This window comes from Scyliorhinus torazame, chromosome 24, assembly GCF_047496885.1.
Source record: "Scyliorhinus torazame isolate Kashiwa2021f chromosome 24, sScyTor2.1, whole genome shotgun sequence".
Lineage (NCBI taxonomy): Eukaryota > Metazoa > Chordata > Chondrichthyes > Carcharhiniformes > Scyliorhinidae > Scyliorhinus > Scyliorhinus torazame.
In genome coordinates, this window is record NC_092730.1 from 37,773,071 (window position 1) to 37,793,568 (window position 20,498).

General features: G+C 51.2%; 1 protein-coding gene and 1 long non-coding RNA gene across 3 annotated transcripts in view; both read right to left on the minus strand.

Moving 5' to 3' along the window:
* LOC140400012 (uncharacterized) overlaps positions 1–20,498 on the minus strand; it is a 66,955-nt gene that overhangs the window by 27,440 nt on the left and 19,017 nt on the right. The gene's annotated exons all lie outside the window — the stretch shown is intronic.
* Positions 1,051–11,007, minus strand: LOC140400114 (histone H2B 7). The gene is made up of 2 exons (XM_072489590.1): positions 10,990–11,007; positions 1,051–1,413 (listed from the first exon to the last, which is right to left on the minus strand). The coding sequence occupies exons 1-2, from the start codon at positions 11,005–11,007 to the stop codon at positions 1,051–1,053; spliced, it is 381 nt and encodes a 126-aa protein (XP_072345691.1).

Consider the following 20,498-nt stretch of genomic DNA (forward strand, 5'->3'; position numbering starts at 1 on the left):
TTGCTGATTGGCTATCTGAACAACATTGTGCAGCCTGCCACAAACTGACCAATCAGATGTCTGTTTGAAGCACCAATCAGGAGACTCCACGGTGCTGAGGGCGGAAAGTTTGGGCGCCAAATGTTCAGATTCCAACCGAATATTTATTTCAAAGCTTAAAAGAGCGCGAAAAGATAAAACAGAGAAAATTGAATTGGGACCGTAAAAACGAGACTAAATCACTGAGTATAAGATTGTTGGATTCTCTGTCCGTAATCTACAGTTTCCCTTTATCTGTCAGTTTCTGATTTCGGGTTTTCTCTCTAACAGAACAAACCCAAAATGAATTAAAGCAACATAATGCGGATGCTGCAAATGTGAATTGAAGAGAAATGCTGGATAAACTCAGCATGTCTGGGAGAATCTGTGGAAATGTTTCGGATTTATAAAAGGGGCATTTAATCCGAAACTGTCTCCACAGATTTTTACAATCTGGAGTCCAATCGAGTTTAATCTGGCTGCTGTTTAAAACGCTCTCAGCCGCAGACAGAATGTCTAATTTACAGCCAACTACAAACCTTATTAAAAATATTCCATATTGTAGACTACTTCAGTGTTAAAAGTGGAGTGAGCAATTTGGAGCTCGTGTCAGTATTGAAATGGAATTTCACCACAACACTGGTGTGCTCTCAATAAACTGATCGATTATTGAGGAAGCCTGAAAGAGAAAGGGAGGTTTTTGGAAACCTGAACACAAATTGAAAGGGAGGTTTTGAAGTTCTATTGTCTCCAAATTTAGCGACAGGGACCGAATATGACCAAGTCAGAAACCAAAGACACACAGGGACACCGAGCAGTCACTAAATGAGGAGACTTATTTTCAAGGCACGAAGATCGACCGGGCGATAACTGGACATCACCCAGGATGTTATGTTCCAGTGAAACACTATTTGAACCGATTTGGCTATTCATAATCTAATAAGAATTTAAAAACGATGGTTTGGCTGCTTTCCAGAAATTGTGGGTGGCTCTTAAAAGAGCCGTTGGGTTTTGATGAGTTTGAGAACAGTTTTACTTGGAGCTGGTGTACTTGGTCACTGCCTTTGTCCCTTCCGACACGGCGTGCTTGGCTAGTTCCCCGGGCAGCAGCAGGCGCATGGCGGTCTGGACCTCCCGGGAGCTGATGGTGCTGCGCTTGTTGTAATGGGCCAGGCGGGAAGCCTCACCCGCGATGCGCTCGAAAATATCGTTGACGAAGGAGTTCATGATGCTCATGGCCTTGGAGGAGATGCCGGTGTCGGGGTGAACCTGCTTCATCACTTTGTTGATGTAGATGGAGTAACTCTCCTTCCTGGCTCGTCTCCTCTTCTTGTTGCCCTTCACTGGTACCTTCTTCTGGGTTTTCTTCGCGCCCTTCTTGGGAGCTGGAGCTTTCTTGTCTTCAACCATGGTCAGAGCAAACTGCAGACACACAATAACTGAGAACTGCCACACACCTGCTCTTTTCCAGAATAACTCACATTAGCTATGAGGAGCGGTTGAGTAAACTCGGTTTGTTCTCACTGGAACGACAGAGGTTGGGGGCGACCTGAGAGGTCTACAAAATTATGAGGGGCATGGACAGAATGGATACTCAGAGGCTTTTCCCCAGGGTAGAGGGGACAATTATGAGGGGGCATCGGTTTAAGGTGCAATGGTCAAGGTTTAGAGGAGATGTACGAGGCAAGTTTTTTACACAGAGGGTAGTGGGTGCCTGGAACGCGCTACCGGAGGAGGTGGTGGAAGTAGGGACGATAATGACATTTAAGAGGCATATGGACAAATACATGAATAGGAAGGGAATAGAGGGATACGGACCCAGCAAGTGTAGATTTTAGATTAGACGGGCATCATGGTCGGCACGGGCTTGGAGGGCCGAAGGGCCTGTTCCTGTGCTGTGCTTTTCTTTGATTGAAACTCACTTACCGATGTTAATGAATGATGGGTGAGAGACCAAGTCACCATTGGTGAATTTAGAATGCTGTGACGTTTATTTGCATCTGTTTGGTTGGTTCAGGTAACCAATTGCAGCATCTGCCCCCCCTCCCATCCACAAACTCTGGCCAGTCAGATTCCCCTCATTGACACATTGCTCTGACTCTGGGCCTCCCTCTGCCGGCCGCAGCACATTCTCTCTGCTGGTAATAACATGTCGCTCTCCAGGGACTGTCCCGGGTGCCGGCTATACCGCGCATGCGTGCCCACTCAGCCCGATCAGGCAGTGCGCAGGCGCGGAACACGGCGGGCCGGACCGCCACCTCCTGACGTCACCGGGCTGTCCTAGGGCAGCTTCTTTGAAGCAACAGCAGGTTGAAGCGGCGCCAGAGAGCAGATCCTCCATTTTGTAGCTGGCAGCTGTGAAGAATTGAAAATGGACGGTTTTGTAATAAGGAAGAGAGGGTCAGAGACACAAACAGGCCCGGATCACACATCTAAATCTGTGGGAGAGAGTCGCTAAGGAGAGTCCACAGCAACACAAAGCAGAGCTGGGGTGAGCTCCACGGCCTCTGCTCAACAACCCATTAAGAAGCTGGAAACAGGAACACAGCAGAATAAAGGTGATATTTGAAGGCATGTCTTTATAAATTGTGCCAATGCAAATCAGGATCTCCTCTGGCTGATTTGTTTGCTGATGAAACGTGGAAGCTCTCTATGTCTTACCTTGCAGACATCTTTTCAATTCTAAACACACTGAACCGCAAATTGTCAGGGAAGGAGGATGATTGCTTTTGGCGCTGTGAAGAATTTGAAGCTTTCCAAAAGTAATTGAACGTTAGGCAACTGCGCGTAGAAAGCCAAACCTACTACATGTTCCCCACACTGCAATGACATCTCGAAGAAAACGGTTAGGAAGGGAACTGTCGATAGACTGGCTGCACTGAACAACAGTTTATATCGCTATTTTCCAGAGGAGAAGTTTCAGATTTTGAGAGAGAATTGGTTGGTGAAAACTCCCTTTGAGTTCGAGACCCCAGACTCAATTTACTGATTTATAGCTGACTCCAAATGTACAAACTGAGTTTCTGCACCTTACCTGTGACAGCACATTAAAAATACGGCACAACTCCATGAGGTTTTCAGAGTTCCAGCGTAGCGTCTCCGAGGAGTACCCAGTACGGAGTAAAACAAGCATTCTTTTGCTATTACACATCACAAGGATCTACATGTTCAAGGTTGGATTTTTCATCCTCAAAAGGATGAAGACAGCACAAAGGAACCAGCTGAACTCTGCACCTGATACACGCACTGCCCTCACCTCTAAACCTGATTGGAGTGAGATCATAAGGACCAAGCAAGTTCACCTACTGGATTAAAGGTAAGAGAACATAGTGGGTCACGGAGGTCAGCTGGTGTGGGTCCCAAAGGCTGGCCAGCATGGGTCCCAAAGGATGGCCGGTTGGTTAAAATGGGTCGCAGGTAAAAACAGTTTAAAAGAACTGCTCTGTAAAATACTGCTGATTCAGTTCATCCATTTTCCCTTCATTTACCAGGACTAACTGATGTTTATTAATCCCGCCCTTCATCCGGAAGTAGAATCCAGAATGTTTGATTTACAACTGGGGCTCATTTGAACATTGCTGCAAATGTTTTTGGATAAAATGTTAGAAGAGCAGTGACAACAACATTGAGAAAAACCTGACTGAAATAAAACCCTGCTGTGGGTTTATGGGCCACCTGTCTGTTTACAATCCATATGTATGGATTCATCTGTAATACACATTTTTTGTTTATTACACTGTTCCATAATGCTCAGATTCTGGCGGAGAATGATTTATTTTAACTCCAGCATTTTGCCCGTGTATTCTGCGTGGCTTTAAAATGAATATGATAGTTGTACACATCTGGCAGCTCCTAATCGATGTGTGTAAGTTTACTATGAAAACTTCTTGGAATACATGAACTGGAGTCGCAGGTATTAAAGATATTCTCAATGTATTACAGCTGGAATGTATTTTTCAATTATACAAAAAATGTCAGCAAAATCCAGCTCCATCAGTGTGCCATAGACAGTATCGGTGCTTTATGAAGTTCATACTAATGTCATTGATGTAGTACATATGTTACAGATAAGAACATTCATACCTTAAGCAGAATGGAAAAGGCAGTTTCAGACATCAGGACGAGACCAGGTCTCATGCAACAAGAGACCTGAGCAATGACATATTATAAGAATTATTATTGGTAAACATGCAGTAACGGAAGAAGAAACTGAAGAAGAATTTTAAAATCCAGGTTTGGCAGTATGTCATGGTGCACCTGACAGAGAAAGTGCTGCAAGCTGCTCAGAACTGGATGTCAACTATTCAAGTGGGGACTGGAGAAGCTTTCAACTGGAGCAGAGTTCATAGATTTCATAACATTTACAGAGCAGAAGGTGGCCATTCGGCCCATCGAGTCTGCAATGGCCCTTGGAAAGAGCAAACTAATAATAATAATAATTGCTTATTGTCACAAGTCGACTCCAATTAAGTTACTGAAAAACCCCTCGTAGCCACATTTCGGCGCCTGTTCGGGGAGGCCGGTACGGGAATTGAACCCACGCTGCTGGCCTTGTTCTGCATTACAAGCCAGCTGTTTAGCTCACTGTGCTAAACCAGCCCCACAACTACCGAAGCTCACACCTCAACCCTCACCCCGGAAACTTTCCCTAACCTTTTTTGGACACTAAGGACCATTTAGCATAGCCAATCCACAGAACCTGCGCATCTTTGGACTGGGAGGAAACCGGAGCACCCAGATGAAACATGGGGAGAACGTGTGACTCAGTTGACTGTGTAAACCAGGGGAGTGTTCAAATCAAATTCAATTACAAATTGGAAACCAGGGGAGTGACTACATCAGTGGTGTGGGTAAACCAGGGAGTGTGGAAATCAGGGAAGTGTTTCAAACCAGCGGACTGTCCAAGACCAGACAATTGTCCAAAGCCACTGAAATGTATCAACCAGCGGACTGTGTGAGCCAGGATAGTGTATAAACCAAATTCAATTTCAAATTGGAAAGGGGTGAAAATGAAGTCAATCAATGAAATGTTTTGCTGCTGGAGGAGAGAGTGGGACCACCTGGGGCCTGTTGCTGCCCCCTCCCGGGGTGAACGCCCTGACCTCTGTCCTCCCACCCCTCTGCCTGAGGTAGGACCACCTGGGGCCTGGTGCTATTCCCCCTCCCGGGGTGAAGTGGGAGTGGGACCGCCGGGGGCTGCTGTGAAGATGAAGGACTTTGTCTTGGGCCCCCACAGGGCTGAAGAGCGCTGTCCGCGCACTTCTTTCACCCCCTGTGGCGGGTGTGGCAGTTGCCACTTTGCTTTAGGCCCCTCCGGGTCTGAAGAGCGCTGCCCGTTTACAGTGACTATCTGCTGTTGCCCTGCAGCACCTTCCCCTGTGGCACCTGCTGTTGTTGTGCCACGTCCTTCCCCCAGCACTCTGATTTCAGTTACATGGCTGTGCCGTACCAAGTGTGGGCATGGTCAGTACCCCAGGGGCATCCTCCACTCTGCCGGGGGCAGGGCGGCCAAGAACCTATGCGGGGGCAACAGCCTCTCGACCCTCGGCAGCCCCCTCGCCCTTCCGCCTACTAACGCGGCAACTTGGGGTCAAATGTTATGCCCACCCCACCATGACCATCGAGGCATTAACTCGTGCGATGGCCGAGGTCATCGGCCTCTTGGCCATCGTAGCCGCCTCTAGGATGTACGGCAAAGCCGTGTTTTTCCTGCGGGCCGAGCAGGCGGTCCACCGTGTCCTGGAAAGGGGCTCACAGTGGGTGGGACACACATGGCCGTGGACCCGCTGGAGGCCATCGCCAAACGTGTCTCCTCCTCCCCCATCTCAACCTCCTGGGGGAGGTCAGGTCCGGGGTGGCGCCGCTGACACTCGGCCTCGGGACCCTTCCCTCCGTCATGTATACTCGGAGCGTCAGGCTTTTGCCCGCCTGACCCGGGAGGAGGTCACGCTGGGAGGTTTTGTGGTTCCCCACCAAGGGAAGGATCATAAAGTGATCTGGTCTGCGGTGCCATGCCTGAAGAGGGCTGGGGCATATTCGCCGGAACTGCCCCACCCTAACGGCCGCTGCCAACACCATCTCCAGGTCGGCCGTGGCTGGCACTGCCCCCCTCTCCTCTACCACCTCTTCGTCTGCCCAGCAGCCGGCCCCTGACAACACCGCGGCTGCTGGCGGGGGAGAGGGAGACTCCACTAGACCAGAGGCAGCCTAAAAAGGCCAAACGGAAGACGGCGTGACGGTCAGACCGAATCCATCCACACCTTGGCCCCATCACGAGTACTGACCCCATGCCCGTCCAGGGGCCTGCGGCAGCCACCAGAGTCCCTATATCTTCGGGTCGTGGGCGGGCGACGGCGAGGAAGGCTCCCCGCTCACAAGGCCCAAGCAGATGATGCCAAGGAGCCCAGGATCCAACCCGGAGCTGTTCCCGGGGTCTTTCCGGGTCTCTCCGAGGGCCCGGCATCGGCGGCGGGGTCAGTGTCGCCACGGAGGGGCGGGAGGGGGAGCCTGCGAGGAACCCGCCTGAGGGTGATCCTGGGGGTGGGATCGATTCGGACCAGGGGGAGCAGCGACAGGCTGTTCTGTTCCTCGGGGGGCTCCTGAGGGAGTGGAGGGGGCGACAACCCTCTAGTCCCTCTGAGCAGAGTTATGGGTGATTGGTGAAGGATACACGCTACAACTGACTTGGAGGTAACCATAGCCAGACTCAACATCCACGGCAGCAGGGATGCGCATCACCGTTTCCAGTGCTTCTCTGTCCTCCGGGACGCATAGTACGGGGTGTGCTTCCTGCAAGAAACCCACGCCATTCCGGGGGACAAAGCTAAGTGGACCCTGGAGTGGCAAGGGGGAGTCTTCATGAGTCACTTGGCCCCACGTTCGGGCGGGGTGGCTATCTTGCTGGCTCCACATTTTCAGCCAGAGAGCTGGAGGGTCAAGGAGCCAGTGCCAGGCCGTCTGTTGCATTTAACGGTCCTCGACGGGGACGTGGTGCATCACTTTGTGAATGTCTACGCTCCCTGGCCGGGCCACAGCAAACGGCTTTCGTTGACAAAGTGTCCACTCTTCTTGGCACCATCCCTGTGGGCGAGTGCATCATCCTTGGAGGGGATTTCAATTGCACCCTCCAGGACAAGGACCGTGGTAGAGTCCAGTGCAGCACGCAGGCGGTGGTGAAGTTAAGGGACCTGGTCAGGTCCTTCGACTTGGTTGGCGCCTGGAGAACTCTCCATCCTGAATCGCAGTTGGACACATTTGTGGGCCCTCAATTGGGAGCGTCCAGAATCGACCGTCTTTACATTTCTAGGATGTACTTGCCCAGCGTTCAGACGGCCTCTGTGGAGCAGGTGCCGTGCTCGGATGACCACCTGGTGTGGGCGGGGCTCGGCCAGCTCCGCGCTCAGGCACGGTCCGCGTACTGGCACTTTAACAACCTGCTGCTGGAGGACAAGCGGTTCCTGGACTGGATTCGCCTTTTCTGGGCCGGCTGGAGAAAGAAGCGGGGTGCCTTCCCCTCCTTGAGGCTATGGTGGGACGTGGGCAAGACTCATGCCCGCGCCTTCTGTCAGAGGTACACAAAGCGGTCGACGGCGGGGCGGAAATCCACGATCGCCAACTTGGCTGAAGATGTCTTCGATCTAGAGTCACGTCTCGCTCAGCACGATGAGGACCCGGCCCTGGGGCTGCTGTACAGAGAGAAGGCGGGCGTGCTGCGGGACCTGCAACTTGTCGGGTCCCACGGCGCATATGTGAGGTCGCGGATCAGTTTCCTGACAGACATGGACCGTGGCTCTCCCTTCTACTCGCTGGATCGTCTCGGATCCGGAGGGGGTCAGGACCCTAATCAGGGACTTTTATTCTGACCTCTATACTCCGGATCCGTGCAGCGAGGACGCTTGCAGAGTGATAAGGGAGGACCTGCCGCAGGTCGGCCCGGAGCAAGTCAGGAGGCTCGACCAAACCGTCAATCATCAAGACCGGCGCCCTCGACAGCTTGTCAAGGGGCAAGACCCCAGGGCTGGATGGGCTGACCGTGGAGATCTTCAGTGCGTGCTGGGACGTCCTGGGGAGTGACTACGCGGGGTCCTGGGGAATGTATCGTGACCGGGGAGATGCCCCTTCCGTGGTGCAGGGCCGTTATGGCGACCGGTCTCCCTCCTCAGCACGGACTACAAAATATTTGCCAAGGTCATGTCTTTGCGCCGTGGCCCTGTGCTGGACCACATGATCCACCCTGACAGTCCCACACGGTCCCGGACCGCACCATTTACCATGATCCACCCTGACAGTCCCACACCGTCCCGGACCGCACCATTTACCATGATCCACCCTGACAGTCCCACACTGTCCCAGACAGCACCATTTACCATGATCCACACTGACAGTCCCACACCGTCCCGGACCGCACCATTTACCATGATCCACCCTGACAGTCCCACACCGTCCTGGACCGCACCATTTACCATAATAACCATCTGTGGATGTGTGACCTGTATAAGAAGGGCGGGCTGCATCTAAACCGGAGAGGCATAAATATCCTGGCCGCGAGATTTGCTAGTGTCACATGGGAGGGTTTAAACTAGTATGGCAGGGGGGTGGGCACGGGAGCAATAGGTCAGAAGGTGAGAGCATTGAGGGAGAACTAGGGAATAGGGACAGTGTGGCTCTGAGGCAGAGCAGACGGGGAGAAGTTGCTGAACACAGCGGGTCTGGTGGCCTGAAGTGCATATGTTTTAATGCAAGGAGCATTACGGGTAAGGCAGATGAACTTAGAGCTTGGATTACTACTTGGAACTATGATGTTGTTGCCATTACAGAGACCTGGTTGAGGGAAGGGCAGGATTGGCAGCTAAACGTTCCAGGATTTAGATGTTTCAGGCGGGATAGAGGGGGATGTAAAAGGGGAGGCGGAGTTGCGCTACTTGTTCAGGAGAGTATCACAGCTATACAGCGAGAGGACACCTCAGAGGGCAGTGAGGCTATATGGGTAGAGATCAGGAATAAGAAGGGTGCAGTCACAATGTTGGGGGTATACTACAGGCCTCCCAACAGCCAGCGGGAGATAGAGGAGCAGATAGGTAGACAGATTTTGGAAAAGAGTAAAAACAACAGGGTTGTGGTGATGGGAGACTTCAACTTCCCCAATATTGACTGGGACTCACTTAGTGCCAGGGGCTTAGACGGGGCGGAGTTTGTAAGGAGCATCCAGGAGGGCTTCTTAAAACAATATGTAAACAGTCCAACTAGGGAAGGGGCGGTACTGGACCTGGTATTGGGGAATGAGCCCGGCCAGGTGGTAGATGTTTCAGTAGGGGAGCATTTCGGTAACAGTGACCACAATTCAGTAAGTTTTAAAGTACTGGTGGACAAAGATAAGAGTGGTCCGAGGATGAATGTGCTAAATTGGGGGTAGGCTAATTATAACAATATTAGGCGGGAACTGAAGAACATAGATTGGGGGCGGATGTTTGAGGGCAAATCAACATCTGACATGTGGGAGGCTTTCAAGTGTTAGTTGAAAGGAATCCAGGACAGGCATGTTCCTGTGAGGAAGAAAGATAAATACGGCAATTTTCGGGAACCTTGGATGACGAGTGATATTGTAGGCCTCGTCAAAAAGAAAAAGGAGGCATTTGTCAGGGCTAAAAGGCTGGGAACAGACGAAGCCTGTGTGGCATATAAGGAAAGTAGGAAGGAACTTAAGCAAGGAGTCAGGAGGGCTAGAAGGGGTCATGAAAAGTCATTGGCAAATAGGGTTAAGGAAAATCCCAAGGCTTTTTACACTTACATAAAAAGCAAGAGGGTAGCCAGGGAAAGGGTTGGCCCACTGAAGGATAGGCAAGGGAATCTATGTGTGGAGCCAGAGGAAATGGGCGAGGTACTAAATGAATACTTTGCATCAGTATTCACCAAAGAGAAGGAATTGGTAGATGTTGAGTCTGGAGAAGGGGGTGTAGATAGCCTGGGTCACATTGTGATCCAAAAAGACGAGGTGTTGGGTGTCTTAAAAAATATTAAGGTAGATAAGTCCCCAGGGCCGGATGGGATCTACCCCAGAATACTGAAGGAGGCTGGAGAGGAAATTGCTGAGGCCTTGACAGAAAACTTTGGATCCTCGCTGTCTTCAGGGGATGTCCCGGAGGACTGGAGAATAGCCAATGTTGTTCCTCTGTTTAAGAAGGGTGGCAGGGATAATCCCGGGAACTACAGGCCGGTGAGCCTTACTTCAGTGGTAGGGAAATTACTGGAGAGAATTCTTCGAGACAGGATCTACTCCCATTTGGAAGCAAATGGACGTATTAGTGAGAGGCAGCACGGTTTTGTGAAGGGGAGGTCGTGTCTCACTAACTTGATAGAGTTTTTCGAGGAGGTCACTAAGATGATTGATGCAGGTAGGGCAGTAGATGTTGTCTATATGGACTTCAGTAAGGCCTTTGACAAGGTCCCTCATGGTAGACTAGTACAAAAGGTGAAGTCACACGGGATCAGGGGTGAGCTGGCAAGGTGGATACAGAACTGGCTAGGCCATAGAAGGCAGAGGGTAGCAATGGAGGGATGCTTTTCTAATTGGAGGGCTGTGACCAGTGGTGTTCCACAGGGATCAGTGCTGGGACCTTTGCTCTTTGTCGTATATATAAATGATTTGGAGGAAAATGTAACTGGTCTGATTAGTAAGTTTGCAGACGACACAAAGGTTGGTGGAATTGCGGATAGCGATGAGGACTGTCTGAGGATACAGCAGGATTTAGATTGTCTGGAGACTTGGGCGGAGAGATGGCAGATGGAGTTTAACCTGGACAAATGTGAGGTAATGCATTTTGGAAGGGCTAATGCAGGTAGGGAATATACAGTGAATGGTAGAACCCTCAAGAGTATTGAAAGTCAAAGAGATCTAGGAGTACAGGTCCACAGATCACTGAAAGGGGCTACACAGGTGGAGAAGGTAGTCAAGAAGGCATACGGCATGCTTGCCTTCATTGGCCGGGGCATTGAGTATAAGAATTGGCAAGTCATGTTGCAGCTGTATAGAACCTTAGTTAGGCCACACTTGGAGTATAGTGTTCAATTCTGGTCGCCACACTACCAGAAGGATGTGGAGGCTTTAGAGAGGGTGCAGAAGAGATTTACCAGAATGTTGCCTGGTATGGAGGGCATAAGCTATGAGGAGCGATTGAATAAACTCGGTTTGTTCTCACTGGAACGAAGGAGGTTGAGGGGCGACCTGATAGAGGTCTACAAAATTATGAGTGGCACAGACAGAGTGGATAGTCAGAGGCTTTTCCCCAGGGTAGAGGGGTCAATTACTAGGGGGCATAGGTTTAAGGTGAGAGGGGCAAAGTTTAGAGTAGATGTACGAGGCAAGTTTTTTATGCAGAGGGTAGTGGGTGCCTGGAACTCACTACCGGAGGAGGTAGTGGAGGCAGGGACGATAGGGACATTTAAGGGGCATCTTGACAAATATATGAATAGGATGGGAATAGAAGGATACGGACCCAGGAAGTGTAGAAGATTGTAGTTTAGTCGGGCAGTATGGTCGGCACGGGCTTGGAGGGCCGAAGGGCCTGTTCCTGTGCTGTACATTTCTTTGTCTTTGTATTTACCATAATATCCATCTGGTCCGGGACATCCATCATTCCCAGACGACTGGGATGTTGAGCGCCTTCCGGTCTCTTGACCAGGAGAGGGCGTTCGACAGGGTGGGGCACGAATATTTGCTCGGGCCTCTGCAAGCCTTCGGGTTCAGGACGCACTTTGTCGCCCGGATCCGATTACTGTACACTGCCTCGGAGTGTCTGATTAAGGTTAACCTGTCCCTGACGGCGCCCCTTCGCTTTGGGAGAGGAGTGCGTCAGGGCTGACCAACTTTATTCTCTCTGCGTGGAGCCTTTCCTGCGCCTCCTGCGGAGGAGGTTGTCGGGGCTGGTTCTGTGCGAGCCGGGCATGGCGGTTGTAGCCATCTGGGATGGCCACTTCCAGAATACAAAATGGACTCTCGCAAAGAATATAGGGAACTGTGGACAATGCTAGAAAACAAGCAGGCACAGAGCCTGAATGGATATTTGGGAAACAGCTCCCAGACGGAATAGAAACTATGGGTCGATTAGCATATTGATGGCCCATCTCCGGGAAACAAAGGAATGACACTCAGGTCACCGATACTATTGCAGGCATCCCGGCGCCAGTTCCCCAACCGAAAAGCACAAACAAAGCAAGGCCAACGGCCACCTGAGACACGCCCAGCCATCAGGGCACCCACCCCTTTATTGGTCAAGATCGATAACAGTGATCGAGAAGCGGCCCAATTAATTGGGACCAAGTTTAAGGCCCACCTAAAAGCGCGCAAAGCCCCTCCAAGGATAAGAAGGAACCCCCAGGAGAGATTCACTCTCTTGGACTTGGCTCTCAAAGCACAGAGACCCATCCACCAGCATCACCAGAAGCAAGTAAGTTCAAGGTCAATGCTCGCGACCAGACGGACGACCTTCGCTGTTCTCCTGTGTATCTTCAAACCCAACAGCCTCAGATCCAAACAACGGCCATTGTTCCTCTGACAAAGTGGGCACCTGAAGTTAAGTACAGGCGTTAGCGTTAGAGATAGTTTAGTTTGTAGTACTGTTGTGCATGAGTAGATCTGGCTGTGTGTGTAAATATATAGTATTGACTTTGAACTAACTAACTTGTGTATTGGCTCTTTGATCAGTATTCGGGATTGAACCTTGTGGTGGTATCGAGAGATACCTGGCGACTCTAAAGTAAACATAATTAGGATTAAGGAAGGCGACCATATTGACTGCCGTATTGATTTTCCAAGTGATTTTTCACAGTGCTCAGCAAAGGTTTATACCAACAAAAAGGAAGGACGGTAAAAAGAGGGACAATCGACCGTGGATATCTAAGGAAATAAGGGAGAGTATCAAATTGAAGGAAAAAACATACAAAGTAGCAAAGATCAGTGGGAGACTAGAGGACTGGGAAATCTTTAGGGGGCAACAGAAAGCTACTAAAAAAGCTATAAAGAAGAGTAAGATAGATTATGAGAGTAAACATGCTCAGAATATAAAAACAGATAGTAAAAGTTTCTACAAATACAAGGAAAGCGGGTTCTCCGGTTTCCTTGGGGCAGCACGGTAGCATGGTGGTTAGCACAATTGCTTCACAGCTCCAGGGTCCCAGGTTCGATTCCGGCTTGGGTCACCGTCTGTGCGGAGTTTGCACGTTCTCCCCGTGTGTGCGTGGGTTTCATCCGGGTTCTCCGGTTTCCTCCCACAGTCCAAAGATGTGCGGGTTAGGTGGATTGGCCATGCTAAATTGCCCATAGTGTCCAAAATTGCCCGTAGGGTGGGGTTACTGGGTTATGGGGATTAGGTGGGGCTACTGGGTTATGGGGATAGGGTGGAGGTTTGGACCTTCGGTAGGGTGCTCTTTCCAAGAGCCGGTGCAGACTCGATGGGCCGAATGGCCTCCTTCTGCACTGTAAATTCTATGTCTATGTAAAACAAAAAAGAGTGGCTAAGGTAAATATTGGTCCTTTAGAGGATGAGAAGGGAGATTTAATAATGGGAGATGAGGAAATGGCTGAGGAACTGAACAGGTTTTTTGGGTCGGTCTTCACAGTGGAAGACACAAATAACATGCCAGTGACTGATGGAAATGAGGCTATGACAGGTGAGGACCTTGAGAGGATTGATATCACCAAGTAGGTAGTGATGGGCAAGCTAATGGGGCTAAATGTAGACAAGTCTCCTGGCCCTGATGGAATGCATCCCAGAGTGCTAAAAGAGATGGCTAGGGAAATTGCAAATGCACTAGTGATAATTTACCAAAATTCACTAGACTCTGGGGTGGTCCCGGCGGATTGGAAATGAGCAAACGTGACACCACTGTTTAAAAAAGGAGGTAGGCAGAAAGTGGGTAATTATAGGCCAGTGAGCTTAACTTCGGTAGTAGGGAAGATGCTGGAATCTATCATCAAGGAAGAAATAGCGAGGCTTCTGGATGGAAATTGTCCCATTGGACAGACGCAGCATGGGTTCATAAAGGGCAGGTCGTGCCTAACTAATTTAGTGGAATTTTTTGAGGACATTAACAGTGCGGTAGATAACGGGGAGCCAATGGATGTGGTATATCTGGATTTCCAGAAAGCCTTTGACAAGGTGCCACACAAAAGGTTGTTGCATAAGATAAAGATGCATGGCATTAAGGGGAAAGTAGGAGCATGGATAGAGGATTGGCTAATTAATAGAAAGCAAAGAGTGGGGATTAATGGGTGTTTCTCTGGTTGGCAATCAGTAGCCAGTGGTGTCCCTCAGGGATCAGTGTTGGGCCCACAACTGTTCACAATTTACATAGATGATTTGGAGTTGGGGACCAAGGGCAATGTGTCCAAGTTTGCAGACGACACTAAGATAAGTGGTAAAGCAAAAAGTGCAGAGGATACTGGAAGTCTGCAGAGGGATTTGGACAGGCTAAGTGAATGGGCTAGGGTCTGGCAGATGGAATACAATGTTGACAAATGTGAGGTTATCCATTTTGGTAAGAATAACGGCAAAAGGGATTATTATTTAAATGATAAAATATTAAAACATGCTGCTGTGCAGAGAGACCTGGGTGTGCTCGTGCATGAGTCGCAGAAAGTTGGTTTTCAGGTGCAACAGGTGATTAAGAAGGCAAATGGAATTTTGTCCTTCATTGCTAGAGGGATGGAGTTTAAGACTAGGGAGGTTATGCTGCAATTGTATAAGGTGTTAGTGAGGCCACACCTGGAGTATTGTGTTCAGTTTTGGTCTCCTTACTTGAGAAAGGACGTATTGGCACTGGAGGGTGTGCAGAGGAGATTCACTAGGTTAATCCCAGAGCTGAAGGGGTTGGATTATGAGGAGAGGTTGAGTAGACTGGGACTGTACTCGTTGGAATTTAGAAGGATGAGGGGGGATCTTATAGAAACATATAAGATTATGAAGGGAATCGATAGGATAGATGCGGGCAGGTTGTTTCCACTGGCGGGTGAAAGCAGAACTAGGGGGCATAGCCTCAAAATAAGGGGAAGTAGATTTAGGACTGAGTTTAGGAGGAACTTCACCCAAAGGGTTGTGAATCTATGGAATTCCTTGTCCAGTGAAGCAGTAGAGGCTCCTTCATTAAATGTTTTTAAGATAAAGATAGATGGTTTTTTGAAGAATAAAGGGATTAAGGGTTATGGTGTTCGGGCCGGAAAGTGGAGCTGAGTCCACAAAAGATCAGCCATGATCTCATTGAATGGTGGAGCAGGCTCGAGGGGCCAGATGGCCTACTCCTGCTCCTAGTTCTTATGTTCTTATATTTATAACCAGATAAACAGAGCAACACGGTGGTCCTTTCGGCTTACGCTGATGATGTGCTGCTCATGTTCATTGACCCCGGTGACCTGCGGAGGATGCGAGAGTGCCAGGCTGTGTACTCCGCCGCATCTTCTGCTGGGATCAACCGGGCTAAATGTTCCGAACTCCTGGTCGGTCCATGGCAGATGGACCCCCTCCCAGAGGAGCTCAGGCCCTTCAGCTGAAGCCGGACCAACATCCTCTACTTGGACCAACATCCTCGACTTGAGAGTCTATCTTTGCCCGGCAGAGGAAGCCTGGCCGGCGAACTGGCAGGAGTTGGCGACCAAGGTCACCGCTCGCCTGGGACGCTGGACAGGACTGCTCCGAGTGATGTCCTACAGGGGTCGAGTTCTCATCATAAACCAGCTGATAGCCTCCATGTTGTGGTACTGGCTGGTCACTTTGACCCCTCCCCTGACGTTGTCACAGGCATCCAGAGAACTCTGATTCGGTTCTTCTGGGACAATGGATTGCACTGGGTCGCTGCGGAGGTCTGCAGTCTCCCGCTTGCGGAGGGCGGTCAGGCGCTGGTGTGCCTTCGCATCCAGATCACGACTTTACGCCTTCAGACTCTGCAGCGATACCTGGACGTTGAGCATCCTCCACGATGGTGTGCCCGGGCGAAGTATTTCTTCCCCCAGGTGCACGGCCTGAACTACGATGTGCAGCTCCTGTTCGTTGACCAGCAAGGTCTTCAGAATTCTTTGTTGATGCTGCCTGTCTTGTACCAGGATCTTCTCAAAGTCAGGAACAGGGTCCCCACGTGCCACAGCTCTTCGCTGTCAGGAGTAGTGGCTCTCGTAAGGGAGCCCCTGCTCAGGAATCCGCACCTCCGCCAATATCCATTCCGGTGGCTGGCGGAGCGGAGGGCTGTGGATACCGGGGTGACCAGGATCGGGGACATGCAGGGTGGCTGAGGAGTGGACTGGATGACGCCCTACGAGCTCGCCGAGCGCGGTGCTGTGTCCATCCAGCACGCGGCCAAGCCCATCCGAGGCCTCAAAACGGTCGTGCTCGGCCCCTTGGACTCGAGACGGCGCAGTTGTGCGGTGGCATCCCGTCTGAGCGGACCCCTGCTGAGACGGAATTCCATGTTGGTCTCAGGCCCCGGAACCTCCTCCGGCCGCCGGTACCCCACAACCCCAGCCGCCACACGGAAACACCCCCCGTGCCTTTTCGTACCGCGCAGATGGGTTTCCTGTGCGGTCTGCTCCCAACTGGGACAACGTAAAATTCATGAAAAAGACCATGGCAGAAATATCCTACATAGCGACGCACCGACTGATCATGGTGGGGGGTGGGGGGGCTTTAACTGTGTCCAGGACCCAAGGACAGACAGGTCAAACCCCAGAGCAGGGAAGACCTTGAACATGGAGAAGGAACCCGGTCGCTTCATGGGGCAGAAGAGGGTGGTGGACACATGGAGGATCACCCACCCAGGGGAGAAGGAGTTCTCCTTCTTCTCCTCAGTCCACAACGTATACTCGAGGATTGACTTCTTTGTGGTTGGAAAATCGGTGCTCCCAGGGCTGGTCAAGGCAGAGTACTCCGCAATCGTAATCTCCGATCACGCTCCACAGTACATGGAAGTGAGGTTGGGGACGGGCACTACCCAATGCCCCATATGGACATTGGACACTGCCCTATTGGCCGACAAGGACTTCAGTGAGAGGGTTTCACAGGCCACAGCGGAGTATACGACAAACAAGATTGGGAGAACTCTCATCCTCCACGTTCTGGGAGACGCTGAAGGCCGTGATTAGAGGGGAAATTGGGCAGAACGGTGGCGCAGTGGGTTAGCACTGCGGCCTCACTGCGCCGAGGCACCAGGTTTGATCTCGGTCACTGTGTGTGGAGTTTGCACATTCTATCCGTGTTTGTGTGGGCTTCGCCCCCACAACTCAAAGATGTGCAAGTTAGGTGGATTGGCCACGCTAAATTGCCCCTTAATTGGAAAAAAAAATAAAAAATTAATTGGGTACTCTAAATTTAAAAAAGAAAATTGGGAAATTATTGCCTTTAAAGCGCAAAGGGAGAGAGAGGAGAGAGCGGCTAGGCCTCAACAGCAGAGCTCTTGGCGGAAAGGAAAAAGCTACAAATGGACTTTGACCTGCTCTCCACGAGGAAAGCAGTGCACCAACTCCGCCAGGCATGGGGACGCCTACAAAAAAACAGGGACAAAGGCAGCCGCCTGTTGGCACACCAGCTGAGAAAGCAGGCAGCCACCAGAGTGATCGCGCAAATTAGGGACAACAGAGGCACACTAGAAACAGACCCAAACAAGGTTAACAAGACCTTCGAGGACTTTGACTGGCGACTGTACACCTCAGAGCCCCCAACAGGGGGCTCAGGGATGAAACAGTTCCTTGATAGACTAGACATGCCAGTCGTGGGGGAGGACAGAAAATGGGGCCTGGGAGCACCACTAGAACTGGGAGAGATCATGGAGAGTATAAGCTCCATGCAGGCAGGTTCCGGGCGGACTTCTACGAAACATTTGTGACAGCACTGGCCCCACACCTGAGGAAGATGTTCACAGACTCGCTGGCAAGGGGCAGACTGCCACCTATACTAGCACAAGCCTCAATCTCGCTAATACCTAAGAAAGACCCGACTGAATACGTTTCATACAGACCCATTTTGCTACGAAAAGTAGACTCCAAAATATTGGCCAAGATCCTAGCCAAAAGAGTGGAAGACTGCGTACCAGAGGTGGTCGCAGAGGATCAAACGGGCTTTGTCAGAGGTAGACAGCTAACATCGAACATCAGGCACCTGCTGAACGTGATCATGATCCCATCTGGGGTCAGAGCACCTGAGGTGATCGTTTCCCTGGATGCAGAAAAGGCCTTCGACAGAGTCAAGTGGAAGTACCTTATAGAGGTGCTGGAGCAGTTTGGGCTCGGATCAGGGTTCACCTCCTGGGTGGAGCTCCTGTACAATGCTCCAATGGCGAAGCAACACCAGCTCCACAAGGGCACCAGGCAGGGATGCCCGCTGTTACAGCTGCTGTTCGTTCCAGCGATCGAATAATAAGCGATCGCTCACAGAACAGCAAAGAACTGGAGAGGGATCCGAAGAGGAGGCAGAGAGCATAGAGTCTCACTCTTTGCAGATGGCCTGCTCCTCTACATCTCGGTCCCACAAAGCAGCATGAAAGGAATCATTGCGCTCCTGAAAGAGATTGGTGCCGTCTCGGCCGATTAAACACAATATGAGCAAATGTGAGATTTTCCCGGTGAACCCGCAAGAGGGAGGGGCAGCACTGGTGGGACTGTCGTTTAAACAATCCCAACACAAATTCCACTACCTGGGGATCCTAATCGCTCATCACTGGATGGGGATCCACAAATGGAACATGACCAGTCTGGCAGAGGAAGTCAAAAAGGACCTGCAGAGATGGAACACACTCCCACTCTCCCTGTTGGGGAGAGTACAGACAATCAAAATGAACGTACTGCCCAGGTACCTCTTCCTATTCAGATTGATCCCAATCTATATCCCCAAGGCCTTTTTTAACTCACTGGACAAGTTAATCATGGCGTTTGTATAGGGGGAAAAGAATGCTAGGATCACAAAGAAGGTCCAACAGAAACCAAAATCCAGGGGAGTGCTAGCCCTCCCAAACCTTCAATTCTAACACTGGGCAGCGAAAGCGGCATCTTTTACCAAGATGGCGCCGTAGCGAGGCAACTCTCTGCGAGCTATCCCAAACAGATCCACTTTTTACTTAACTTATACTCGGTCCAATCTTGGAAAAATTAATTCTAAAACTAACATTATTACTATCCTCTCTCTTTTATCTTCTCTTGCAGGCTTGAACATCCTCCGAAGCCCTTGGAGACCTTTTGACCCGACCCGACCTGACCTCCGCGACCTGGAAGAAGATCGGGCCCAAACCGGAAGTGAAGCCCCGACCTCGATTTGGAGCCGACCCGGACCTCGGAGCTCCAAACCCGGCCTAACTACCGACGCCAGCCCCCGGATCGCCTTGCCCAGTCCCCGGAGCTCCCGACCCCCGACGGCAAGACCCGGCCCAACGCGACCCCCAGAGACCCGCCCAGCGACCCGACCCTGAGAGGCCCGCCCAACAACCCGACCTACCTGGTGATGGAAGAAAGAAAAATCCATGTGGAGGCCCGAACGGGCCCACTTCAAGATCCTACCGCAGCAGCACCCAGGGAGGGAACAGACCATGGGACCCAGCCCAACCTGCCTCAGGAAACCCCTGCCCACTACCCAGGACTCCCGAAACGGCGGAGACCCCGTGCGAGGACCCAAAAGTGCTGCAAGGTATTCCCGTGCCCGCAGAAGGCCGGGACCCATCCGGATCGCAAACGTGCCCCCCTTGCAACCCCTCTACCTCAACCAGTGCCCGGGACCCTGCCAGACGCGACCCCAGTTACGTAAACAGCGCCCTTGTCCCCGCCAGCGCCCTGGACCCCGCCAGACACGACCACCTACCTTCCACAAGAACTGACATCTGCCATCGGATCCCAGGATCATCCAGCAGCAGCCGCCAACCGAGGAAGCGAGGGAAATGCGGAGGTCTGCAGGTTAGACTGAAGCAACGTGGTTTCAAGACCCCTCTCCCCAGCATAGTCCTGGCAAACGTCCAAGCGATCGAAAACAAGCTGGATGAACTTAACACCAGACTTACCTCTCAGAGGGAAGTAAGAGACTGCTGTGTGCTCTGTTTCACAGAGACATGGCTCACCCCTGCCTCACCGGACTGTGCCATACAACCTGAAGGCTTCTCAATTCACCGGGTGGACCGCACGGCATCATCAGGCAAAGCGAAGGGTGGAGGGGTTTGCCTCCTCATCAATTCCTCCTGGTGCTTGGATGTGACGACTCTGGCGACCCACTGCTCCCAGACCTGGAATACCTGACCGTGAAGTGCCGCCCATATTATCTTCCACGTGAGTTCACTTCAGCCATTATCACAGCGGTCTACATCCCACCCCAGGCAGTAGTGAGGAAGGCGATGGACGAACTATACACAGTAATAAACAACTACGAAACAGAACACCCAGAGGCCTTGTTCATCATGGCTGGAGACTTCAACAAGGCCAACCTCAAGAGTGTACTGCCAAAATTTCACCAGCACATCTCCTGTCC